Here is a 26,779-nt window from a genome sequence, read left to right on the forward strand (position 1 = left end):
TTTTGGCTGAATGGGCACAATTCCCACCAAAGACACTCCACTTGTGGAAAACCTTCCCTGAAGAGTGGCGGCTGTTAGAGCTGCAAGGGGGGTCAACTCCATATTAATGCTCATGATTTTGGATTGGGATTTCTAACAACTCATATAGGTATGATGATCAGGTGTCCACAATACTTTCTTTCAGAAAGAAGAAAGATGTGGTTTTGTTAGAAATAATTATTTCTTGATGACAGATTTATTTTTTCACAAAATAAATGTACTTCAATTAAAGGTTGGATATTTAAAAAAAATTCAGTGCGACATTAAGCTTATTTACCAAAAGGTTAATTTATAACCCTTTTTTATTCATCTTTACTAGGGGTGACAGTAATTGTGGGGGGAACTGTATGTTCCTCATCCCTGTTTAAGTTCCATTTTCCCTTGTGCATCTTGCTGGTCATTGTTTTGTTTTCAGTTCCTTTACAATGTTGTTCTGTCCTTGTCTTGTTTTGTTACTTAGCTATTTCTGTTAAAATGTCTCTGTTCTCCCTGTGCATGTGTCCTAGCTCCTTCCCTGCACCTGTACAAAATGACCGACCACAACAAAGGTCACGTGGGCTGAAAGGAGGACTCAGGAGAGAGGGCAAGTGACTGTTTGGTGGATTCCTCACAATTTTTCAGAGAGGGACTGTCCTTCCTTCATCCCTGCAATATTACAAGTTATCTGCTGATAGGAACATCGCTAAAAGACATCCAATAATTCTATCAAGCAAGCACAACCGCAACTACACTACACACAAAACAACTTGTAGAACTATCGGTATAAGATGGAGGCTTCGGAAAATTAAACAATACATTATTACATAGGTTTTTCTGATCTTGCTCACCTTCCAATACATGTTCTGACATAATACATTGTGTTGTTTAGCAGGTAAATAACCTAATGCAAGCTATTTCAGTTACCGTGGTAGTTACACAGAAAGTCACTACAGCTCAAACAACTATGGTCAGTCTGAATAATCAAATGGCTACCTGGTGGAATTTGCAGAATGATGAACAAAGAGATGATTTGCATTGGGAGGAGAATTCAATGAGCATTTTAACACTGATCTATATAGATAGGTGCATGTTTTCGTCTAGACGTCCCATCTAGTATATCCCAGAAATAGATAGCATGAGATGTTTGGGGCAAGAGGATTACTAAATTACATTCAGTGGCCCTTTAATAAAGTTCAATATTCACTGCTCAATAAAATTTAGGGAGCACGTAATCATCACAGTATAACACCAAGTCAATTCGACTTTAGGTGTATCAATCTGTCCAGTTAGGAAGCATAAGTGATTGTGAATCAATGTCACCTGTTTTGGTGCAAATGGAAGTGACAACAGGTGCATTGGAGAGGCAAAAGTAAGACAACCCCAAAAAAGGGAATTCCTTATTGATACTTCTCTAGTGTTGTGTTTTGCTAGTGTCCTTGTCACTACTGGTAGCATGAGGCAGTACCTGCAGTCCATTCAGGTTGCACAGGTAGTCCAGCTCCTCCAGGATGGCACATCCACACATGCCGTCGCAAGAAGGTTTGCTTTGTCTCCCAGTACAGTCTCAAGAGCATGGAGGAGATACCAGGAGACGGGCCGTTACATGAAGTGAGCTGGAAAGGGCCGTAGAAGGGCATCAAGCAGCAGGACAAGTATCTGTTCCTTTGTGCGAGGAGGATCAGGACGAACACTGCCAGAGCCCTATGACCTCCAGTGGGCTACTGATGTGCATGTTTCTGTCCAAGCTGTCAGAAACAGACTCCATGAGGGTGGCATGAGGGCCCAACATCCTCTACAGGGACCTGTCCTCACAGCCCAGCACTGTGCAGCTCGATTGGTATTTGCCAGAGAACATCAGAATTGATAGGTCCGCTATTGGCACCTCTTTTTCTTCACAGATGAGAGCAGGTTCACACTGAGCATGTGACAGACGTGGAAGAGTCTGGAGATGCCTGGTGAACATTATGCTGCCTGCCAGGTTCCTCCTGGTGCAGGACAATGTCTGCCCTCATGTGGCCAGAGTGTGTAGGCAGTTCCTGGATGACGAAGGCATTGATACCATTGACTGGCCCTCATGTTCCCCAGACCTGAATCCAATTGAGAACCTCTGGGACGTTATGTATCGGTGCATCCGACGCCACCAAGTTGCACCACAGACTGTCCAGGAGCTCACTGATGCCCTGAAGCAGGTCTGGGAGGAGATCCCCCAGGACAACATCTTTTGTCTCATCAGGAGCATGCCAAGACTTTGTTGGGAGTGCATACAGGCACGTGGGGGCCATACACACTACTGAGTCACATTATGAGTTTGCGTGATGAAAGTTGGAACCAGAGCATGTGAGCGGATTTTGGACAGAGAGCAGAGCGGCATTTTTAAAAGGACGGAGCGAGCGCCCTATTTCCCGCTCCAATTTCGCTCCGCTCAAACGCGAGTCTAAGCATGCTCAGTCGGGCCTGACCCAGAATCCATCTGTGTCTTGCAAAGTCATCAACACACAGTACAACATACAGTAGACAGTAGACGTAATGGAGTTCAAAAAGTACTTTAAAAAAGAAAATGACAAGTCATACAGGTGTAGTCTTAAAATAAAACGAACTAACAATGATAATGTGCTACAAGAAAACGAATGTGGAGACATCGTTTTTGTAAGTAAAGATTCATTTTGGAATCTGAAAAGACACATCTCTCGAAAACACGAAAGTGTGCTACGTGAACAGGGAAGACAGCAAAAGGTTAGCAAAAGGTTAGCAAATTGAATACTTAACTTGTAACAAAATTTAAATTAACTACAGTGTAATATTCAAACAAATTCGTTTTGTCATTCAAGTAGGCCTAATGGTTCGTTTTATTTAATTTGTGTCGTCCGTGAATTTGTATTTAATAGAGCAAGAGGAGGAGCAGCAGAAACAAAAGAAAACGGTTGAGGAATTCAAAAGTTTCTTCACTGTACGCAAAGGCCCAAAAATAACAAAGGAGAGAAAAAGAGAGCTGGATGTAGCATTTTTTTTAAAAGGTTGTGGTCTGAGCTAAAAGTGAAATCTACATGTAGATTTTTTTCCTTTTTAGGTGCAAATGCGTTGAGCGCTGAGCGATAATGAGCGGAGTGGCCTGATGTGGCTTTGAGCGGGGGAGCGGAGGGGTGAACAGTTCCGTGAGCGATGAGATGAGATTCTCATCGCTCCACTCCGCTCATGTGCTCTGGTTGGAACCACCTGTGAATTCAGTTGTTTACTTTGATTTTGGGTGTGCGTTTGAATCCAGCCCTCAATCAGTTTCCATTGACTGTTTTAACGTAATTTTGTTCTCAACGAATTACACAATGTACAGTAAAGATTTTGATCTTTAATATATTTCATGAATCGAGACCCCATGTGTGATTAATGTGTTCCCTTAATTTTTTTGAGCAGTGTATTTCCTGTTGGAACATTTTAATATAACATCACTACATGAATTGACAGGGCTCGAGGGATAGACCAAGGCACAGACCCAGGTGTGTAGGTCCAATGCTGTTTTTTTAGAGGGGAGAGGCAAAGGGAGGTCAGGGACAGGCGGAGGTACAGTACACAATCGATGAGCTGAAGGGACAGATGGGCGGCAGGCTGGTACGTGGTTGGGGACAGGCGGAGGTTCGGAACACGGGAACTCTGGAGATAACACTAGGAGAAAGATAGGAGAATCACAAGGACTCTTGGAAAAACACAAGACAAACTGGCACAGGAACAAGGGAGGTGCACAGATTAAATACACAGGGGATAATGGGATGACGAGGGACACCTGGTGGGGGCGGGCCACAGGGACAGCACAGGAGGAAGGAATCAGGGTGTGACAATTCTTAATATTACCTCTGTTATTCATTGTATACAGAATGTTTTGCTAATCAAAGTATCAAGAGTGTCAATAATTCCTGAGAGTACTGTGTGTAGTGTAGGTTGGGGTAGAGGGAAAGCCAGAAAGAATGTGACGAGGATACATTACTAACTTTTCTCAGTTTCCTCCAGTTTTAAATTTTAGAAGGAGATGAGCTCCTGGTCCACACCTGCGGATTACCTGGTTTGGGGGGCCCGTTGCTGTCCCTGTCCTTGTCCACCTGGTCATACTTCTGACCTAGTCTAAAATCAAATAGACTCTGGATTTAGCCCAGAGAAATGTATTTATTATTCCAATTGGACTCTTAATATCTCACCCGGCACAGCCAGAAGAGGACTGGTCACCCCTCTGAGCCTGGGTCCTCTCTAGGTTTCTTCCTAAAATTCGACCTTAGGGAGTTTTTCCTAGCCACTGAAATTCAACACTACTGTTGTTTGCTCCTTGGGGTTTAAGGCCAGGTGTCTCTGTAAAGCACTTTGTGACAACTGCTGTTGTAAAAAGGGCTTTATAAATAAATTTGATTGATTGATTGACATTTGCTACAGCAAATTACTTTTCAACATGATGTGTTATTTAGCTAATAACATACAATATATTGTATAAAAAAAGGGCAAAGCGCAGATTTTTAGACTGTTGCCTCACGACCCTACACATTGTATTGCAATTGCAAACATATTTTGACTAGACAAATCCACACAAATCTTTGGGTTGTCACTTTAGACAGACTGATGCAAAAACTCATACATAAATGTAGTAGCCTACACATAAACGTGATCTGACATGCTTCATTGCATTTTTAAGCCTGGTACACAGTAACATTTATTTCTTTTGTTTAACTCCATGGAGTCTATTGTTTAAGTGATTAAAGCCATTTGTCATGAAGCTAAAATAAACATCCTGAAGAACTTAATGTGTGGATATTCAGAGCACACACATTGCATTGAAGGGTGACTGACTCAATCCAAATAGTTTGTCAAACCCTGTGAGTGCGACTAAGCAAGTGAAAGTAGGGAGTATTGGGTACATGTAGATGCATAGCTTATTGGAGCCGTGTCCTTGAGATAGGTCTTTTTTTCTCCCTGGATAGGGGCTTGCATTTCAACGGTCTCAAATAATCTGAGGTGTGTTACTAAGGCACCTATTAATATTCCACTTTTAAGAAAGTCACCATTTCTATACAATATTTTTAAGATGAATGTAGGATTGACGATGAGAAAAAAATCACGATAAGACAAAATAACTTACAGGGCTGGGCATGCTCCTTGTAATTAGCATTATGTAATATTCTTGCTCTCTGCTGCTGTACAGCCGCAACTGTAGGCTTAATTAAAAATCTATTCACAGTCTATGTAAAGTATGACGGTCAGCAATTATGATTATTGATTAATTGAAGTTAATAATTCTGGAAAAACTCTAGAATGATTTGTCAGAACAAGTTTGAATATTAAGGTTGGCTGTTCCAAAGGGCATCACAATGAACTGTGTTACGGTTGAGGGAACATCACCACCATGACTTAGTGATGCAGTCCTGGATGATCTACATCAGAATCAGAATTGTATTGCCAAGTTTCACAACAAACTAGGAATTTGTTCTGGTCCGTGCAGCAATTTTGTAAAAACCTGTGGAACCTGTGCCGTGTTGAGGGTTGTGTGTATATGTGGGGAGGGGTTATAGATTTGTTCAGTTGAGGGTTGTGTGTATATGTGGGGAGGGGTTCTAGATTTGTTCAGTTGAGGGTTGTGTGTATATGTGGGGAGGGGTTCTAGATTTGTCCATTTGAGGGTTGTGTGTATATGTGGGGAGGGGTTCTAGATTTGTCCATTTGAGGGTTGTGTGTATATGTGGGGAGGGGTTCTAGATTTGTCCATTTGAGGGTTGTGTGTATATGTGGGGAGGGGTTCTAGATTTGTCCATTTGAGGGTTGTGTGTATATGTGGGGAGGGGTTCTAGATTCGTCCAGTTGAGGGTTGTGTGTATATGTGGGGAGGGGTTATAGATTTGTCCAGTTGAGGGTTGTATGTATATGTGGGGAGGGGTTCTAGATTCGTCCAGTTGAGGGTTGTGTGTATATGTGGGGAGGGGTTATAGATTCGTCCAGTTGAGGGTTGTGTGTATATGTGGGGAGGGGTTATAGATTCGTCCAGTTGAGGGTTGTGTGTATATGTGGGGAGGGGTTATAGATTTGTCCAGTTGAGGGTTGTGTGTATATGTGGGGAGGGGTTCTAGATTCGTCCAGTTGAGGGTTGTGTGTATATGTGGGGAGGGGTTCTAGATTCGTCCAGTTGAGGGTTGTGTGTATATGTGGGGAGGGGTTCTAGATTCGTCCAGTTGAGGGTTGTGTGTATATGTGGGGAGGGGTTATAGATTTGTCCAGTTGAGGGTTGTGTGTCTACAGTATGTGGGGAGCAGGCTATAGTCAGTTTGGCTCCAGGGGCATATTTATGAGGCCTACTACTGTAGGAAAGAAACTTCTTATGACGAGAGGTTTTGGTCCTGATAGACCTCAAACTCCTGCCAGCTGGGAGAGTTCTGAATAGTCCATTTTCAGGTTGAGAGGGATCAGCCCCAATCTTAGCCGCTCGCCTCCATGTTCTGCAGGTGTGTAGGTCTTGTAGAGACGGCAGAGGGGAAGGAAGGAAGAGGGTATTGGATAGGAATTATTCTCCAAGAACTACAGAAGCCAGCCTAAGGGCTGTCAATTAAACCTGAATATGCCATCTTCCAGCTCTTCATAGGAAAGCTATTGTGCTTTCCTGCAGCACAGCAGAAAGAGCTGCCCCTCCTCATGCTCAACATTTTCATCTCAACCTAGGTTCTTTCTTCTGCCACTTCTGGGTTTTTGGCCTCTACAGGAAGACAGCTTTTGATCTGCCCTATCAAATCTATTCTCTGTTCTCTCAGCCCTGTGGTGGAACTAGCTTCACCGTGAGGCTATGATAGCATATTCTCTGCCCATTTCCTGAAAAAAGGAGGCGGTGGCAGCAGTGTCCCACCCCTCCAAGGGTGGTACTGGAGGCTCTAGGCTGGGGAGCGGCACAGGGATCAGCAGGCAGCAGGGGCTCTACCTCCCACATACCTACCTCCCAGGCCCTCATAGACCCCCCAATTTTTTTATGTATGGTCCCCTGGGCTGGTCGCTGGGCCGGCCTCCGGGAACGCTGATGTGGTGTCCGCTGGCGTCGCTGCTGCCCTGGATCCTGGACTGGATCCTGGGCTTGACCACGGAGGTACTCCTCATCGGTGACAAGCTCCTTACCGTTGAGGAGCTCCTCCATGGCCCAGCTCTGCTTGGTCCTTGTCGGATGGATCATTGTTGTGCCGTGTGCCTCAGTTTGGAGTGTACCTCTCCTTTTGTTTTAGTTTTTTCTGGAAATGCACATCAAAAGGAATGATTCTCTTTACTTGCTCTGTGCCTCGTGTCCTGCCTGCCCTTCACCATGACACTTTGTTGATAAGGAAGGCTTCTACCTGGCAAAAACCTTGACAGTGTCGGCGCAATATCATAGGCAATTGAGCAACTGTCCATGTGCCTGGATAACATGGTGGAAACCTATTCCTGTGTGAGTTCTTCAATGAAATTGTGTAGAACATTGTTAGGTTCCACCTTTCAGAGCTGATTCAGGAATGGTTTTGGGCCAATCCTTGATTCCTGACTCTAGACTTGGCCCAATATTAACCTTTTCATTATGTAGGTGGAAGGTCTATGACCACCATCACCATGAGCATGTTAGTCTCCTACAGCTCATGAATAAGCCATGTAATGACATCACTGGTGACCGGTTTGGATTTGCCATGCCAAAAGATTTTTCCTGCAGTGCATGGCAAAGTTAAGATATTCATTAAGAGATGGACATGATATCATGGCCAAATGCCAAATACAGTATTGACACAAATTAGTGTTGTGTGTGCTAAACATTGACATTTATTTTATTTATTTATGATAGTGGTTGTTACAATTGATTAGACAAAAATGTTGCAAGAAAAGTTACATTTTTGAATCAATGATTGCAGAAGATAAATTATCTTAATCACACTTTTGATTATGGGATAGAAATTATAGAAATTATTTTCTGTCAATTGTAATGGGTAATGTACCATATGAGTTTTGCCTCATGTGAAAACAGTGAAATAAACTGTAACAGATTACCTTTAGCACTTGAAAGAGTCATTTTGAAACGTCTTTGTTAGGTCTTGGACTAACTGATTGTTACAGTGACTTAACAAAAATAATTTCACTATGTTGTGTTTTGACGACTTAACCAAAGTACTCGTATTTCACCAAAAACGTAGTGTTTGAATCACTGATCAGCTGTTTTGAATGCAAGATATAAGGATTCTGAAACACTGCACCATACTATTGATAATAGTACCAAAGCGACAAAAAAAAACTGTAAACTGTATATATAATGTTGGTGGTTGCCATAATTCTTTGAGGCAGCCTAGGTAGAGACAACCTGTACATTTTATAAATATTTCATACATTTTTTTTTTTTTTGTTGAATTTTCAAATTTGTATCAATGAAGTCTGCGTTATATGTGTTTGGCAAATGGGCTTTTTATGGTTGCTAGACAGCAATTTCACTAGGTAGCGTAACGTCAGCTGCCCATGGCATTGCGGCTCGCCTTCCTCTCCGGCGCTCCATCTCGACGGGGGAATAACCGCCGGCAGGAGAGTGATGGCAGCAGCACATCCCGAGGACCCACCGGTTTCCAATCACTGCTTAATTGTGTTTATATTCTGTTGTTCACACACCACACCTCACTAATTATTGTTTGTCTGTTTGTGACCATGCTGGTGCGCTTCTCAAAATGTACCTAAAGAAATTGTCTGACCTTATGTGGGGACTACACTGACTACACTACAGTGCGTGTTTTTTGCGAGTTATATCGCTCAGGTTACCTAAAGTCTTGAGTGGCCTGCCCTCATTATCCTGTTAGTGGAGAGCTCAAAAACAAACTAAACTCTTAAACACCTTGTAGAATGAGTCAGAGGTAGACTGGCACAGTCAAAAGACAGGAATGGCAAGGCATCAGTGAACTGTACTGCATGCCTGCCTCTGAGGACCTCCTCATCTCCCTCATTTACTACATAAATCATCCCTCTTTTGGGTTCCCACTTGACTGTTGTTCTTTCTGCTGGAGGCTATAACTACTAAAAAACTAAAAACAAAAAAAACTGTTAGAAAATATAAGTCCAGACCTAACTCAAACATTGCTCTTTTATTATATTCTTATGCTTTTTTAATTGCTTTGATGTTCTTTCTGTGAAGGTAAAAAGTACTACAGAAGTTGAATAAGTTATTAGTATTATTATCGTTATTATATTGTGCATACATTGTGCCAGCGTGGACGTGTTTGCGTGGTTGGAACGTGCCTCAGAGTCCCTAAAAAAATCCCAGACTTCAGCAAACACCAGTAAGTATACATTCTGATTGCCTTACTTTCCTCGAATGCATTGGCGTTAAGCTGTAGGCTTTATGATTTTGCAATCTGCAATCTTCATTCCAAACGTTAATAGATTAGATTAGGTGATATACAGGGGCAAGCCATTCTTTCCCAACTCTTTTAAATTCTAGGACCATTTCTTGTTCCTGTAGGTATCAGATTGAAACTGCTTCCGAAAGTCCTTTTCCTATAACCCCATTTGACAGTAGAGAAAAATAATGAAGACAGTTTTTTGCTGAAAGAGCAGTGGGGAGGATTCAAACTACATCCGCATGATTACATAGACGTAGTCTTCTGGACCATCCTAAGCACCCCATTCTAAAATGATGTGTCATATTATTTGCATTGTTTGCTGTGTTTTAAATGTTAATAAAGGTTGTGTATAATAAAGGGCTTGCAGATAAGTAACAAGGGAAGCAATATGATGGAAGCCCCACTGCGTACACCTATCCAGACCCTGTAGAGTTTTCAGATCTACACCTATCCAGACCCTGTAGAGTTTTCAGATCTACACCTATCCAGACCCTGTAGAGTTTTCAGATCTACACCTATCCAGACCCTGTAGAGTCTTTAGATCTACACCTATCCAGACCCTGTAGAGTCTTTAGATCTACACCTATCCAGACCCTGTTGAGTTTTCAGATCTACCAAGTGTCGAGGGAAAGGGGTAGTGAGAGAATTGTTAAGTGAAGTTGCAGGGGTCACGGGAGAGGCCAAGTGGTTACACAACACGTAGTCGACTGTAGGATCGAATAAATCCATATCAGACTACGTGGGGGCTGATAATGCAGTGCAACACACCATTGACCATCGACCCTCTATGCGCCTATCTAAAAACCTCCCCCCACACAATTTGATATGGATTTATTCTATCCTACAGTCGACTGGTGTTGTGTAACTTCTTGGCCTCCATTGTTTGATAGCCTGGCTATTTGATGTGCACTGATCTGTGTCGCATCTTACAAAGACTAATGGGATAGCTTGAGAATAGAGCTGTCTCAATCTGTTGGACCAGCAAGTCTACAACCTCAGGAATGTAAAATAAGCTAGTCAGCAGTGAAGCTGAGTTAGGTAGCTAGCTGCAAAACAAGTTGGCTAAGAAGCTAAACAAGTCACTGGTATGTTTTGTGTGTGCTAATAGTTTTAACAAAATGAAGCCAACATTTGGTTTTTAGTTTCTCTTAATATCAAATGATGTAACCATTGTCACTATGTACATAATTATTTTGCTTGCGATCCGTTTGCCTATTCATTGAGAGTGCTAGAATTTTAAATGTTTATCATTTAGCATATACTCTCACCCAGATCAAAATGTAAGAGACATTAGGTTTAACTGTCTTGCACAAGGGCAGGATAACCGATTTTTCACCTTGCTGGCTTTGAACAACTGTTTACTGGACAGTTTCTCTTACTAAGCTATCAGCTGCTCATAAAATATGAACTATTTTTTATTTTTATATTGTGGTTGCTTAATGCAGATATTTCCAAATGATGTTCACATGCTAAAAGAAAGAGTGAAGGATGTTAGACGTGACACCATCTGAAGGAAGACTTTGATTGTCCTCTTCAGTGGGCCACTGCATTCTTATGGACAGTTCCAGATTAGCTCTCAACCCCTTTCCCTTGACTATAAACACTCGGAGAAGGCTCTTTACGGGGTCTACATAGGTAAATGAAACATCCACCATATTACTGCCCTTCAACCTTACTGAGCTGCAAACAATGAAGGGTTTAGCTCAAGTTGAATGGGTGGGAATCAATTGGGACTGATTGTATTTAACACAATGGAGTGCAGATTGCAGTAACACAAGTTTAATAAAGACATGGTGAGAGAGAGTGTCAGTACACCAGGCCTTTATCTCTTTGGCAGTTGCTTTTCTGCGACTGTGAACTGACATCCTTTTCTCACTGAGACCCAGGTAAGAGAGGCATAGCAGTTCAAGTTAATGTGTCACAGAGGTTTTCTTACTCAGTTGTGAAATTGTCCATGCAAGCCGGCCTTGAAGGACCTTAAGGGAGGGCTTTGTGGTGAAAAGTTCTTATCTAAGGGAATGCTGAAGTACAAAAGGCCTGCCATGGGTGAGAGACGGGGTGGAAATGCTGCTAAAGCACTGAGCCTCCAGACCCTCAACTCTCCTTTCCACCACCTCTCCTCTTCTCCTTCACCTCCTTTCCACCCCAGCCACTTTTTACCATGGGAGTCGCCTACAGCATTGGAGAGTAAGTCTCAATTCTTACAGTGGATACTAAATGTTGTTACTTAATAATATGGATATATTAACATTTGGTGATGAATATAAGCTCTTTTCATGCCAGGGTGTATAATTAAAGGAAATAAGAGGCATTTTGATGTTGTAGGCATCTTGGGATTTTCTTGACTGGGAGATAAAGACTGGAATTTGTGTGTTAGTGGTGAGGCACAAGTGGAGACTTGCTCTGATCTGATAAAATGATTCCTGTAGCTTATCAGATGTTTGTTAACTCTCTATTGTGGTATTAGTGTAAGTAGAAATTACAGTCAGATCACTCTTCATTAATTCATATCTCAAGGCCTGTATTTAAATAGTGCTGTATTTGTACCCTAATCAATGAGCATGTCCCTGTAAGTAATTTAAGAAAAGTTACTTCACTTTTGTTTAAAGATTGATGGCTCTTTTTTATAAGATTGGGGTTGTCATAATAGTCTCTGTTTTGGTATAACAAATTATATATATATATATATTACATAATAAGAAAGTACATAAACAATAATATAATGATGCATTCTATTGTATGTAATTGCCTCCTCAGGGTTGACCACCTCAACACATTCTTTGTCCAGTGGTCTCCAGGCATGTACAACAAGGACAACAATAGTAGGCACCACAAAAAGATCCGCTACCTTGTAGGGAAAAAAGACAAGCTAGCTGTAATTGACGAATTATTCCACAATCCATCTTCGCTCATTGCCAAAAACTGGGAGGTGAGTTGTAACTCAAGGATGCATATAACCTCCACTATCTAGTGCAATTAAAGCAGTTTTTCTATGTAAATAATGGAAAGGTATGAAACAATTAATTTGAAAACATTTTAAATGTTATTTTTTTAATAAACACGTATTTATGGTAGTCTTGTTGGGATTAAATATCCCTCAACTATCTTTGCTGGCGTATGTAATGCAGTACAAGGAGTCTAATTGTGGCACAAACAGATGTCTTTGCTCAGCTGTTATGAATGGGTATTTGGTAGGGGTTTACAGTAAACCTGGTGGGCACCCCTTATATGGACATACTTCCCCTTATGTGGTTCAGTGCAATTTCACCCTGAGCAGGGTCCCCAACAAGTGGAAACTCCGGTTTCCATAGGCCAATGAAAAGACAGAGATTGAGACTCAACTGCAATTGCACTCAACTGCAATCTTCAGCATTTGTTTGATTTGGCAAACAGTGCAGTAGAGAACCTCCCATAATAGTAAGGTGGAATCTAGCTCTAGGCGTTTCTATGCATGCTACATCAGATTACATTAACTGCCATCCGGTTTTCTGGGAAATGAAACATAACCTCTAAACAAAACGGAGGTGGTTAATGGGGTTTCCACAATCTGGGCTGCTAACAGCCAATAAGACTGAGGATGATGGACATTGTATAAAGTGAAAGTATTTCATAGGTAGATACATGTCATTGAGTCATGCTCTTACCTATGGTTGTGGTAGATACAGTATCATATAGTGATACCTTTTTCTGCTAGTAGCGGGCAGGAGTACTAGACTACAATAATGAGACCAATTCATGAGAACATCAGGGTACTTTACTTTGCAAACAAATGTCTGGAGCCATATGTGCAGGTGGGTTGCTAACTATATTCAATAATATATCTAGCATTGCAAGATATATTATCTATCCGAGGTTTCGAGCTATTTTCAATCATATACCTGCAGTTGCTAGTTATTCAAAATCATCTGTCTTTGATTCATATCTATTCTCACTCATCTTTCTGGGGTTGCTAAATATTCTTAAAAATATGTTTTGGGTTGTTAACTATTGTTAACAACCAAGTGTGGGTGTCATTCCATGTCTTATCCATTCTTGTGTTTTAGTCAAACTTAGCTGGTTTATACAATATCCATGTGCAATCTGTGGTTGATGTTCATTTGAGTGAACGTGCACTTTAACAGAGTTTGTGGTATTTCCTAACAGATCATCACGGTTAAGGATGCAGTGACTCGTCGTCAAAGTGTGTGCAGCTCAGAGGAAGGTAACCACTCGGATGACGAAGAACCTGAGGACCTATGTCCTGTTCTCAGAGATCACAGCCAGCTCCTCAGTGATCACCACATCCAGAGTGTGAGTAACACTACAATATTTGACTCCTGAATACAATACACATCTATAACTCACAACATTGTGCATACAATATAACTCCATTATTACTAGATCCCAACTTTACAATTTGTTACTATAATCCCCAAATTGTATACAACAAATAAGTTCATTTACAGCGACCAAGACATATTGGTTCCATTCTCACACATCTCACACCCCCTTATCTATCATCTATCAACATTGATACCACGCGTCTCACAGCCCTAAACTTAGTCAACACTGATATGCCTTTAATTTGAGTTTGAAGTAATACCGATTTTCTTCATCTTCACTGTTTCTTTTCAAACAGCTAGCCAATCACATGCCAGCAAGAACACAAGGGTATCCTTGGAATCTGGTTTATAGCACAGCCATTCATGGCACCAGCCTGAAGACTCTATACAGACAAATGGCCCACATTGATTGTCCTGTGCTTCTGGTTATCAAAGACATGGATAACAAGGTAGATATGACTTGTGTAAAACTGTGTTTTTATCAAAGTTATTGTTTTGACATTTTCAGCAAATTATGAATGGATTATAACATCCCAGTAAAATGTTAACTGGTTTATTTTCCTCTCTCAGGTGTTTGGGGCTTTCTGCTCCCATCCATTCAGAGTTAGTAATTATTGTTATGGAACAGGAGAGACATTCCTCTACAGCTTCAATCCTGAATATAAGGTAACGCTGCATACTACTGTGTCCCTGGCATTGTCAAAAAATTGCAACTAAAACTAACATTTGGAAACAACTTTGTATTCCAAAAATATTTGACAACTACAAGCTATTGTACAACTAGCAAACCTAACAAATAAGCATATAATGATTATTAGATATTTTGTTGTGTTAAGAACAAGTGATTTTCAAGTCTTTTCAAGGGTTTTTAGACAGATGGCTGTATATGTCCTTTTAGGCGATAGGGCGTCATTTAATTTGTTATACACCACACTATATTTGTTGACTGTTGTGATACGAGGAACTTGTCTGATGTCTCTTTGCAGGCCTATCGGTGGAGTGGGGAGAACTCCTACATTGTCAGGGGCCATTTGGATTCTCTGCAGATTGGTGGAGGAGGGTACGTTTTCAGAATTACTATTATTTAACACTGTCATTTTCTAGCAAAAAAATACTTGCCTCATTTTTTTTCATCAAATCCTTTTTCATCTAAAATATAATCTAATAAGCTTCCACAAATGATTACCACTAAATTATTAAAATGTCACCATTTGACACAGTATGTTTTTCTTGTTGATCTCCAGGGGGCATTTTGGCCTGTGGCTGGATTCTGATTTGTACCACGGTGCCAGCTATGCCTGTCACACCTTCAACAACCAGCCCCTTTCCACTCAACAAGACTTCAAAGTGCAGGATCTGGAGGTCTGGACTGTCCAGTGAACTGAGCAAGACACTTTTAGATGGAACAGAGATAGAGACGGAGAAAAAAGCTGTAGCCTTATCCGTTGTTTACAACATCGTTTACAGATCATTCTAAAATGTACCCAGAGGTCAAATGGTTAACAATATTTTCAAATTCTGAAAATGTGACTGATGGATAGCTGTGAATCAAAGTTGATGGATAGCTGTGAATTTAAGCTTTCCAAAGGTGCTTGATTAGAGATTATAACATTGTGTGAGCAGGGCCTGTATGTAAAGTAATGCTGGTTTGGCTTATCTCTAACCTGGTTTAGTAGCCTTTTTGTTTGGTTTTGTCTGTGTTGGCCTGTTTGACCTTGTAAAAGACAGACAAGCTATGTTATAGAGGCTATGTTATATTGCCTATACCTCTACTGATCAGACTCTGTCCAATGCCAGCATTACAACTGGTTCTGGTAAGCCATCCATTCATTTCTGGTTATGGAAATCATTTTATAAGGCTGTTCTAGATCACCCTACATATTTGGAATACTATTTTGGATTCACTATTTCGGATTCCCCTTGTGGTTGCTTAAGAGTGTATTCATTTAGCTGATTCTATAGCAAAACGTTTCTTAAACTAAATGTGTTCAATAAAAACGATTGTTTTTGTTTACAAAACACTTAGGCCAAGAGAAGTGTCTCTTACAGTGCCTTCAGCTCCCTTCCTTAACACACTACTACGTTTAAAGTTATGTATCCCTTGTTAAATGAATCACTTTACTAAAAGGAATGGGGAAAACAGAAGACTGTTGAAAAGCATTTTTATAGAAAACTATTAAACAATTGATATATATTTCCTATTCAAAATACATCTATATTTAAATTTATTTTTTAAGAAATATTGTCCAGTGAAATATTGTTTTGTTTGCTTTGTTCTGTTCTGTTGCTATGTGTTGAGTCAGTAATTATGTCTGTTATTTTGTGTGGGCGGAACAGTGCTGGCATTGTTAATATCTGCATAAAGTTGGCTCTGTATTAAAATCCTACATTTCCTGGTGACAAAATCTGGTGATGTGATTATAAACTCAATAAGCATCTTTGCCGGACATAATAATATGGCCAAATGTAATATCAAAGAAAAGGTCAGATTATAGTTTAGGGTAAAGGGTTGAATATTAACCAACTTTATCAAAGCTGCAATCAACTGTTTTATTTTTAGCATTTATAAGGGTCTGTTTCCAATAAACACAGGTGTTCAAGAAACGCTAGATAGCTAATTAACACAGGTGGTTGTGTTTGGCCATCCTTCTGTCTTCTGTAAATAAGGTCAGTAATATGGTAACATATTGTGCATGGCACAAATAAGCATGGTTAAGCTTCCATTCGATGTTCGCCTTGTAGCAGGGACCTACTGTTTTTGTCTGAATTTAATTTTAGCAATCAATGACACTGCGAGGCGTGGCTCCGAAAGGAAACAATACTTTGGCTAGAACTTGACAACCAATGTGAATTGCCAATCACCACCTTTCATTAGTTTTACCAATTTATTTATGATTATAAAATCAAGAAGTATTCATGAATTTCATAAGCCTACTGCCTGCATTAGTGTAGAGATAACATAATACAAATATATTTAACATACCATATACAAAGCATACAATGCATGTGACAACTAGGCAAATTAATGTCTACTAAACTAACTTCATCCACTGCTATTTGAATGACACATTTGCTAAACACGGGGCTCTGCAGTCGGCTTCTCCATTGATGGTTGCAAGCTATACACTATGCAGATTTTTCCTCATCTTAATGAGGACATTTGTCATGGAGCGTGGAGCGTGGGGTGCGTTCAAGAGTCGTGGAGTGTGGGATGGGTTCAGGAGTCGTGGCGCCAGGGGTGCGTTCAGGAGTCGTGGAGTGTGGAATTGGTTCAGGAGTCATGAAGTGTGGGATGGGTTCAGGAGTCGTGGAGCGTGGGGTGCGTTCAGGAGTTGTTGAGCGTGGGGTGTGTTCAGGAGTCGTGGAGTGTGGAGTGTGGAGTGTGTAATGGGTTCAGGAGTCGTGGAGTGTGGGATGGGTTCAGGAGTCGTGGAGTGTGGGATGGGTTCAGGAGCCGTGGAGCGTGGGCTGCGTTCATGAGTCGTGGCGCGTGGGGTGCGTTCAGGAGTCGTGGAGTGTGGAATTGGTTCAGGAGTCGTGAAGTGTGCGATGGGTTCAGGAGTCGTGGAGCGTGGGGTGCGTTCAGGAGTCGTGGAGCGTGGGGTGCGTTCAGGAGTCGTGGAGCGTGGGGTGCGTTCAGGAGTCGTGGAGTGTGGGATGGGTTCAGGAGTCGTGGAGTGTGGAATGGGTTCAGGAGTCGTGGAGTGTGGAATGGGTTCAGGAGTCGTGGAGTGTGGAATGGGTTCAGGAGTCGTGGAGTGTGGGATGGTTTCAGGAGTCGTGGAGTGTGGGATGGGTTCAGGAGTCGTGGAGTGTGGGATGGGTTCAGGAGCCGTGGAGTGTGGGATGGTTTCAGGAGTCGTGGAGCGTGGATGCGGGTCCAAGCCGGATGAGGGCGTCACACAATGGCCTCTTCATTTTTTCTGGAGCTGTAGGTGTTTACTCGCATGGGCCAAAAATTGGAAAGTTCTTTACAGGTGAAGTCAATATCCAGATTTAAATTCAACTGAACATGTTTTTCATTTGTGGACGATGGAGTTTAGAAAAAAGTCTTCAAAACAAATAACTACTAAATACAGCTGCAGATCAGGCCTGGCAGTGAATTACCAGAAAAGATTACTAGAATCTGGTGGGGTCAAAGTGTCATAGAATTTCAGCAGTGGATATGCAGAGGATATGCATAAGAGGTTATGTTACCAGAAACTTAAAGCTATTCCTTCATTCTGACATTTAAAATGTGCATGTCTCCAACATTTGAACATTTTTCTGTATAAATGTAACACCTGGGCAGGGCTATCACAAGCTGAGTGTATTTAAGTTCTACTTATTCTGTTTCTATGTTCTGTGGTTTCAGTCCCTTGTGTTCATTGATTTAACGCGTGCCTAGTTTAGCCTTCCTACCGTGTCTCGGTTTCCCATTATCACCTCCCTGTTTACTGTTGTTTCCCCAGTTCCCTGTGTCTTTGTTGGTCATTGTTGTATGTTATGTCTGTGTTTCCTCTTCATGTACTTTGAGCCTTGTTGTTAGTACGGAGGTCTTTGAAATTCATGTTTGGTGTTTGTGCCCATTTAAAAGGGAAATGTGTGTTAATATCCCATATTTCTCTTGCTTTTCCAGCTGGCTTTTCATTTAACCATTCATCCATTATAATACTTTGGATGTTAAAGACGTGTGGGTGAAAAGGCTTTTATAGCATGTATTAAATTAAACATTATTAGAATAACAATATAGTGTTTATTCAACTGAAAAACAGAAAACACCATCTGGACTCAATCTTGCGTATATTCGCTAGGTAGTCGGCAACTCTGCTGAAACGTTTGTAGTTTTATTGCTAAATAAGTTGTTTATTAAAGATCGGTGTTTCAAAGTGTCAGTCTTGATTGACACGGGTGCTCAGGCACCGAAGAACTATGGAAACCTGCACTTAGCAACAAGCACTTTAAAGCAAGTTACTATTAACAACTAACTTTAAACAATTGTCACACAGCTAACTCTCACAATCTCTCAGTAATCTCACAAAATGTCTCTCTTGCAAGAAACTGACACAATTAATTTAGAGTTGTTGATATTGCCACCTCGTTTTCAAGACATGAGATTGTAGGACAGTCAACTGACACTAGCTTCATTCAATATCACATGACCAAGTATTTCGACACCTGCCATCACCTGACCAGAAGTGTTTCGGAACTGTTCACCAATGTCAAAACGGTGTCGAAAAGACTGGAACAGTATCAAACGTGTGCATAGCAGTCCAGCAGTATTCGAGACATTGTTCAGATGCAGCAAGTGGACATGGAACAGCCTATCACTACTTTCCGATGTTTTTTTAATGCATGCATTATGTTTTGGATGATAAAGGCAGAGTACTATAAATAGTGTGGTTTCCATTGGCAAAAATTCCCAAAAGGTCATCTGAATTTTAACTGGTTCTGCAGGAATAATGGGCAGGAGTAAAGACCTGAGCGACTTTGACAAGGGCCAAAATTGGGACAAGGGACGAATTGTTATGGCGAAAAGACTGGGTCAGAGCATCTCTGAAACGGCAAGCCTTGTGGGGTGATCCCAGTCAGCAGTGGTGAGTACCTACCGACAGTGGTCCGAGGAGAGACAAACCACAAACTGGAGAAAGGGTGTTGGGCGGCCAAGGCTCATCAATGCGCAAGGGCAACGAAAGCTATCCCGTCTGGTCTGAACCGACAGAAGTTCTACTGTGGCACAAGTCACTGAACATTGTAACGATGGTTATGGGAGGTTACAGGGCATCACACCCTGCTGTGTATCGGGCTGTGTAGCCGCAGACCAGTCAGAGTGCCCATGACGACCCCGGTCCATCATCAAAAACACTTGCAGTGGAAGAGGGCCACCTGGTCCGCTGAATCTCGTTTTCTTTTCATTCACGTGGACAGCAGGGTAGATGTGCGTTGTTTACCTGGGGAAGGGATGGCACCAGGATGCACTTTGGGAAGACGGCAAGCCAGGGGAAGGTGTGTGATGATCTGGGCAATGTCCTGCTGGGAAACCCTGGGTCTGGGCATTCATGTGGACTTCAATATGGCTCCAATCTGATTGAGCATCTGTGGGATGTGCTGGACCAACAAATCCGATCCAAGGTGGAGTGTCAAACAGTGAGTGTCAAACAGATCGGAACAGTATCCAGTGTGAGTGCGAGGAATATCTCTATGATTACCTCCTGGAGGGCTGGCTAAGCGAGGAGAAGGTGTCCTTTAGGGAGGAAGACGAGGTGTCTACCCAGTATACCCTTTACCTGCAACAACGAGTGGGAGAGCGTCGGGCTGTCCTATCCTGACTGTTTCAAGGGAGACCCAGCCAAAGTCAAGGCCATCCTGTGGCAGGTTGAGCTGCCTTTCAGTCACCCTGGGTCACAGTCTCGGATGGACCATGACAGGGTGATGAATATATATTTTGTTGTGGCTGGATGAGGAGGGCATGGAGCTGGGCCCTCCAGTACACCAGGACTGAAGTATGGAAGATATGGTCGTATGCGAAGTTTCTGGCACTGTTCAGCTGCACAGCGTCGGGACCCTCGAAGGGCTCAGTTCCTGTCAGTGTCCATGCTGCTTCTCCACGAGCCACATGGTTCCAGCTGGAGCGGTTGCTTCCCCACCCGCCAGCCACCCCAAAAGCCACAAAGGCTGGCGGGGGGAGGGTATATTGCTCTGGTGCCGCCCCAGTGCCGTGCCGCTTTGTCACATTACTAGTTTATTTAATTTATAGTTTCTGTTTCAGTACCTTCTGTTCATTTATTTAACCTGTGCCTAGTTTCATTTTCCCACCTGTGTCTCATTTCCTCATCAGCTCCCTCTTTAGTTTTCCCAGGTCCCTGCGTCTTTGTCGGTGATTGTTCTATGTTACGTCTGTGTTTCCTGATGTAAGTACAGAAGTCTTTGTAAGGAAAGTCTACTGTTTATGTACTCCATGCCTGTGTACTGCTCTCCAGTGAAGACGTGACAATAAAAGGGAACTGTACAAAGACTCCCAAATCTTGTAAACAAATTAAAAATATATTATTCCAAAGTATCCTTCAAAGTTTTCAGGTTAATTAAATGTCCTGTGTGTCAGTTGTAAAGGGCACCTACTGTTTTTAATTCATCAGCCCTGTTAATAGTGTTGCCTGCTTTATTGCCTAGCCTTTAATCTCAATGGAATGGGCTTAATCTCTTTCCCTAGTAACACTATGCATCACACGAGACACCCAAGACTACTGTATTTTGAATTGTTGTGCAATAATACATCTTTTTTTTCAATACCCCAAGCACACAATGGGAAATAGTTTGAAATACACTGCATTAAAGTGGCATGTAAAAACTTGATAAAGCATAGATGACAAATTGACTCAGGGGCCATGTGTAAGTTTTTGTAATGTATCTATTCAGATCCCTATTTGGATTGTTACACGTGAATCCACTTACCCATTAAGGCAAAATCTCATACAGCCTACCTTGCATTGGTGCTGTCAACAGGTCTTCAAACATGGGACATCTAAAATTGGCTTCAGGCTCTAGAACCTGGCCTACTGGAAAGAACAAAGACAAAAGAGCAGGAAGTAATGTTCACATTTTTTAAAACCATAATTGTCTAAAACAGTCATGCAAGGTAATGGGATTATACCTTTAGCCTACTGTTTCCCTATTAATTGGTTCCTTTAGTTGGCCATAATTGGAGAGCATACTGTGCAGCGCTGCCATGAGGGATTCCCTCAATTCATTGTCATTATTGTTAGGGATTAGTCTGCATTAACAGAAAATATGTCAAGAGTTATGCAAAGAGTAAGTTATTGACTTTGATTTGATTTGTGGAACAATTTGGTTTATGCTAATTAATTTTAAATTAGCTTTGTCTCTGTTATAGTTTGTCATTAATTCATTAATTGTCAATACTTTCCTAACCATTACCCTAACCTTACCTATCACTAACCACCATTGTGCATGAGCCACGCACCTCTTCTGATCCTTGTGCAGGGGCCATTCTAATCTCATTTGTCACTTGAACTATAGACGTTTTTTTTCCCTGCACAAATGTTGTTGGACATCCATTATGCATAGATTGTAGCACCAATCATAATAGGCTAGTTAAAACATTTCTTATCAAGCCTTCTGTCAATTAGCTGTTACCACTACACACTGGATATGTTTTAGAAATTAGACATACATTTACTGTGTATCAACAAAACAACCTGCTAAGGAGTGTTCTAAACCATCAGAAATGAGTGGGAGCTTTCACCAAGCCTTCAGAACAATATGGTCAAAATATTATGTTTTAGTTGGGTAGACCTGATTTCACATTGTTGTGTTAATTAATCTTGTTTGTGCAAGATTAATTATGCCCCACAGCATGCATTCTTTCTTGGAGTTGGATCAATAGTTAGCACGATTGTGCCTGTCAGCAAGAAAATTCAATTTGTCAGCTTTCTTGGCTTCTCTCCAGGAAAGGTTTGACTGTGTGACCCCTTCCCATCAGGAGCCAGGGGTATAAAACTCCAACGCGCTACAGAGGTTTTTGCAAACTGGAGCGCAACTTTCTTGAAGTACCAAACTCACAAAGCTACGGTAAGACTGTATGTCGTAATACTTCAAAGAAGGAGCAGAAGAGTAGGCTGCACTGAGGCATTGTGAGTTATATCCTTCAATATCATTTTAATTGTAATGATGTGTTTAGGTTCCATATGTTTCCTATAAATGTTTATGTTCAGTTATGTGGCTTATTAAATTGCATATCTGTCCCTTTCAGTGAACACATCCTTCTGTTTCTTCTACAGATGAAGATTTGGCAACTACCCTCAGTTCTTCTTCTTCTTATATCTAGTGTCATTTCTCATCCTCATAACCTATTTGAGTATAATGAGCTAAGTGAGTATGTTGACAGCCATCAAGAGGAATACGTGCAGGCAAGTTTTTAAACATGATCATGATGTTATCCGTTTTCTCATTTTACAATATTCTTTATGAAGAAAGACTGTGTCTGTTCATCTGTTCCCATGTGTCCATTAGACTCTGAGGGACTGGGTTGCAGTAGAGTCTGACTCCAGTGATGTCTTGAAGAGGCCAGACTGCCATCGCATGATGGACATGACAGCTGAGAAATTACGGGCCATGGGAGGGAAGGTGGAACTAGTGGACATTGGCGTACAAGAGGTTCATTTTCTGAAATCTGGTCAACCAAATTATTACATTATAAGATGTTTGTTTCAGTCTTTAAAGTCCTTTAGTATCAGATCAGACCTGCACAGATCACTAATGGAAGTTAGATCTTGACAGAAACGGACTGTTTTTAGGTTATTTACTCATTCATTTCATTGTCATGTTTAGCTACCTAATGGCCAGACAGTGGACTTGCCTAAGGTGGTAACAGCCCAGTTTGGCAGTGACCCAAGTAAGCAGACAGTCTGTGTATATGGACATGTGGATGTCCAGCCTGCTAAGTTAGAGGATGGCTGGGCCACTGACCCTTACAACCTCACTGACATTGACGGTAGGAATTCCAGGTTTTTACAATTACAACAATCACTGTATAACAAATGAACGTATTCCACATCCGTATACTTCACAGTGCTTTAGAGGTATCTATTCTAGACTCCACACACAGATTGCATTTTTCTGTTTTTTTTTGTTTTTTTGTTTTACAAATGATTTTTAGTTTTGAAAGTATGTAATGTTACAGATGCATGATGCGATATGAACAGAATGGACATCTGGCCATTATTAATGTGATATTCCCAAAAGGAAACCTCTATGGCAGAGGGGCATCTGACAACAAGGCCCCAGTCTTAGCCTGGATCCATACAGTGGAAGCCTACCAGGCCCTCAAAATTGTATGTGTACATCATGTTTCCTGCCTATTTCACTTTTCTCACACACAAAAATACTGTGAAGAGTAGCATACATGTCCTCACAGCTTCAAGAAATATACCTCGATTTATTTTGGTGGAGGCATTGAGCTGTTTCTTTTGTTTAGCTTTTTAGTCCTTTATTATGCGTTTTTTTTTTCATGTTGCCTTTCCTGCACTGCCACCATGCAGGACTTGCCAGTCAATGTAAAGTTCATAATAGAGGGAATGGAGGAGACTGGGTCCAACGGCCTGGACGCCATGATCATGGCTCAGAGAGACTCGTTCCTCTCTGACGTGGATTATATACTAATCTCGGACTGTGGTTGGCTGAGCCGACGCCCTGCCCTCACCTATGGTACCAGAGGGAACTGTTACTTTTTTGCTGAGGTAGGATGGGTTTGGGGTGCTTGTATTTCCCTGAAAGGTTTCAAAGGAAATGTTTTTACCTGTTCCAAGATTCCTGATGAATGATGCATGCTTGTGTTTTTGGTAGGTAGAGGGCCCCAAACAGGACTTGCACTCTGGTGTATATGGAGGCACGGTTATAGAACCCATGACAGATCTAATTGGCATATTGGGTGAGTTTTTAACCTCTATTAACCGCATATTTGGGGAGTTTCTAACCTGAATTGTAATCCTGTTTTAACACCCATATCTACTGGTCAGCAGTTCATGTTTGCATGCAAAGGTATCGCCTGTTTGTCTGTTTGAGGTCTCTCAGGCACAAATAATGTATAAGATATGCTTATTAAATTCTCCATTCCCCCAAGACACACTGATAAGCCCCAGTGGAAAGATCCTCATCCCAGGCATTAGAGAAGCTGTGGCCCCCCTCTCAGACGAGGAGTGGAAGATGTACCAGGACATTGAGTTTGACATTGAGAGCTACAAGTCTAAAATCGGTGTTAGTCAGCTCATGTACAACAACAAGGTGAGAATCAAATGTACAGGATATGTGAATTTGCTTTTAAAAGAGCAATACATATGAAAATATGATCCTACTATCTGAATATTTTTGTCTGTATGTCGGTTTCTCAGGTAGATCTGCTTGCTCATCGCTGGCGCTACCCAACTGTTACCGTCCATGGCATCGAAGGGGCCTTCTCTGCCCCTGGCACCAAAACAGTAATTCCTGCTAAGGTCATTGCCAAGTTCTCCATACGACAGGTCCCCAATATGGACCCAGCAGTAGTCAAGAAACAGGTGGGTGGTTCATAATTATGACTCAGCGCATTGCACAATTGGGAAACACTTTCCCTTCAAGTGATATGTCGGCATAGATTCATTTTAGTGTGAAATTACATTTACCCTAAGTTGATATTGAAGGCCAATGGAGTCTTTTTTCACAACAAGCCATTATTCAACTTTGTCCCAGCCTGGAATTAGCATTATTAGCATTGTCCAAATTCATTCATTCAAACGGTGGGCCCCAAGCTACAAAAGCTGCATTGCATGTGGAAACCTTCTCAAAAACCACTTGTTACTAACTAGATGGTATTTACAAAGGTTCTTGCATTTAGTTTAAATGTCTCATAAGTTGCTTATTCCTAGGTAGGAACATATTTATTACCAAGGCAACTACATGCTCTTTACAAAAGTTTTAATTACCAATGTAAGCAACTTTTGTTTAGTGCTTTCACCTGACCACTAGGTAATTCTGTATATTCATAATGTGATTTTTCAGGTCACCGACTACCTAAACTCTGTGTTTGCCAAGAGGAAGAGCCCCAACAAGTTGAAGGTGACAATGGTAATCGGGGCTAAGCCCTGGTTGGCCGACACCAAGCATCCCCTGTACGAGGCAGGGAAGGCAGCTGTGAAAAGAGGTACTGATAGTCAATGCTGCCCAAGAGAAACTTTCATATTCAGATTACTTTACTGGTGTCTTTGTGTTTGGGTTAATAGTGGCCATAGAATTGTTGATTACTGTAATCTTACCAGTTACATACTTCACTTTAGATTATGTCAGATGATATCAGATCTACCATTTCTTTATTTTAGTATTTAATGTGGAGCCAGACTTGATCCGTGAGGGGGGAACCATCCCCATCGCCAAGACATTTGAAGATGTGACCGGGAAGAGCATCATTATGCTGCCGATTGGAGGCTTTGATGACGGGCTCCACTCCCAGAATGAGAAGATGAGCAGGTTAGCCCTTCAATCCCCTAATGTGTGCATACACACTCTGACACACACAGTTTTAGAAATGTTTTTTCCTTATTGTCTCTCACTCATTCCTTTCCCAGGTACAACTACATAGAAGGGACCAAATTGTTCATTGCCTACCTCCATGAAGTGGCCCATCTCAAGAAAAATTGAGAGCACCTTTTTCAACATCATTACAAGGGTTGTTAAATAATTAAAGACAATGTTAAATAGTTTTGAGATCAGTGGAGTCAGACGTGTTTCACCTTGTTCTTGATATTCATTTGTCATTTTTATTCAAAGATCAGCTGTGGCATCAAATAGTCGTAAACATTTTTTCTTTAGTATGGGAGGCATAGGGAATCAAGGGGGTAGGCAATGAGCGGGGCTTGGTTTTAACTTTTTAGTTATTTTTGCAATAAAGTAAAGACTGGGCATTTGAACCTAAGACAATAAAAGTATTTTTTAAATGAAATAAAATATGAAACTACAAATTCAACTTTGGTCAGTGTAAATTATTTTACACAAATACTCAGTGTAAAGACTCAGTTCTGGGAATACAGTTGTGGAAACACAGTGAGTCTATATAAGAGCTGTTGAATGGGAATATTCAAGATGAAACGTTTATTTACGTTAATGCAAAGTGTGGTACTTTTCCTTTCTGTAATACAGGTTTCAGCCAGTGACTTGGAGACAGGTTCTGTGCTACCATGCTGAGTTATTGACATGTTGCCACTTGTATTAAACAGCTATTTGACTGAGAACAACCATTCCAGTTTTGTTATCTTGACAACCTATGAAGAAACCTTGAGGAGCTGGGCTTAAAGGGGCGGTCAGTATTTTTCAAGCTGTGCAGAGATTATAAAGCCAGATTGTTAAAATGATCGGTCGAGGGAATATAATTTGTCGTGTCTTTTTAATACTAAGCCCCTCACAGAGAGAAGAAGAAAAGCCAGGCAGAATTAATAATAATGCCTATTGCTCTTGATTGTGTCATACATTTAAGATTTGCTGTACCTAGAGGCCTCTGCCTCTTCAACTTTGGCATGTTCATTTGCTTAGGTGTTACCCAGGTGCTCAGGTGCTCAGGTGACTGAC

The 26,779-nt window shown here is 41.4% G+C and overlaps 2 protein-coding genes across 5 annotated transcripts; both read left to right on the forward strand.

The window, feature by feature from the left end:
* Positions 1 to 535: 535 nt before the first annotated feature.
* Positions 536 to 15,708, forward strand: LOC105019196 (nuclear receptor coactivator 7). Of its 3 annotated transcripts, none has more exons than XM_020040795.2 (7): positions 536 to 622; positions 12,123 to 12,294; positions 13,509 to 13,655; positions 13,984 to 14,136; positions 14,258 to 14,353; positions 14,674 to 14,747; positions 14,932 to 15,708. In XM_020040795.2, exons 2-7 carry the CDS (start codon positions 12,166 to 12,168, stop codon positions 15,065 to 15,067), a joined length of 735 nt encoding a protein of 244 aa, XP_019896354.1. In that variant the 5' UTR covers positions 536 to 622; positions 12,123 to 12,165; the 3' UTR covers positions 15,068 to 15,708. The 3 variants fall into 3 exon arrangements, with proteins under 3 accessions (XP_019896354.1, XP_019896353.1, XP_010883473.1); XM_020040794.2 differs by lacking the exon at positions 536 to 622 and adding an exon at positions 11,030 to 11,552; XM_010885171.4 differs by lacking the exons at positions 536 to 622; positions 12,123 to 12,294 and adding an exon at positions 12,860 to 13,156.
* Positions 15,709 to 22,185: 6,477 nt separating this feature from the next.
* Positions 22,186 to 26,180, forward strand: LOC105019195 (cytosolic non-specific dipeptidase). 2 transcript variants are annotated; one of them, XM_010885170.4, is made up of 12 exons: positions 22,186 to 22,255; positions 22,465 to 22,593; positions 22,697 to 22,840; positions 23,015 to 23,177; positions 23,429 to 23,517; positions 23,725 to 23,922; positions 24,029 to 24,113; positions 24,306 to 24,466; positions 24,574 to 24,738; positions 25,220 to 25,361; positions 25,537 to 25,684; positions 25,783 to 26,180. In XM_010885170.4, exons 2-12 carry the CDS (start codon positions 22,465 to 22,467, stop codon positions 25,853 to 25,855), a joined length of 1,497 nt encoding a protein of 498 aa, XP_010883472.2. In that variant the 5' UTR covers positions 22,186 to 22,255; the 3' UTR covers positions 25,856 to 26,180. The 2 variants fall into 2 exon arrangements, with proteins under 2 accessions (XP_010883472.2, XP_010883471.2); XM_010885169.4 differs by having other exon boundaries at positions 22,219 to 22,317.
* The last annotated feature ends 599 nt before the right edge of the window (positions 26,181 to 26,779 follow it).

The sequence above is a fragment of the Esox lucius genome, chromosome 20 (genome assembly GCF_011004845.1).
Source record: "Esox lucius isolate fEsoLuc1 chromosome 20, fEsoLuc1.pri, whole genome shotgun sequence".
NCBI lineage: Eukaryota > Metazoa > Chordata > Actinopteri > Esociformes > Esocidae > Esox > Esox lucius.

Excerpts from the sequence above, each read along its gene's own strand:
- LOC105019196 (XM_020040794.2), top strand. The coding sequence starts at position 11,527 with ATGGGAGTCGCCTACAGCATTGGAGA. Across the intron at positions 12,295-13,508 it reads TCATTGCCAAAAACTGGGAG|ATCATCACGGTTAAGGATGC; the intron begins GTGAGTTGTAAC and ends ATTTCCTAACAG. Across the intron at positions 13,656-13,983 it reads GTGATCACCACATCCAGAGT|CTAGCCAATCACATGCCAGC; the intron begins GTGAGTAACACT and ends CTTTTCAAACAG.
- LOC105019195 (XM_010885170.4), top strand. The coding sequence starts at position 22,465 with ATGAAGATTTGGCAACTACCCTCAGTTCTTCTTCTTCTTATATCTAGT. Across the intron at positions 22,841-23,014 it reads TGGACATTGGCGTACAAGAG|CTACCTAATGGCCAGACAGT; the intron begins GTTCATTTTCTG and ends TGTCATGTTTAG. Across the intron at positions 25,685-25,782 it reads CAGAATGAGAAGATGAGCAG|GTACAACTACATAGAAGGGA; the intron begins GTTAGCCCTTCA and ends TTCCTTTCCCAG.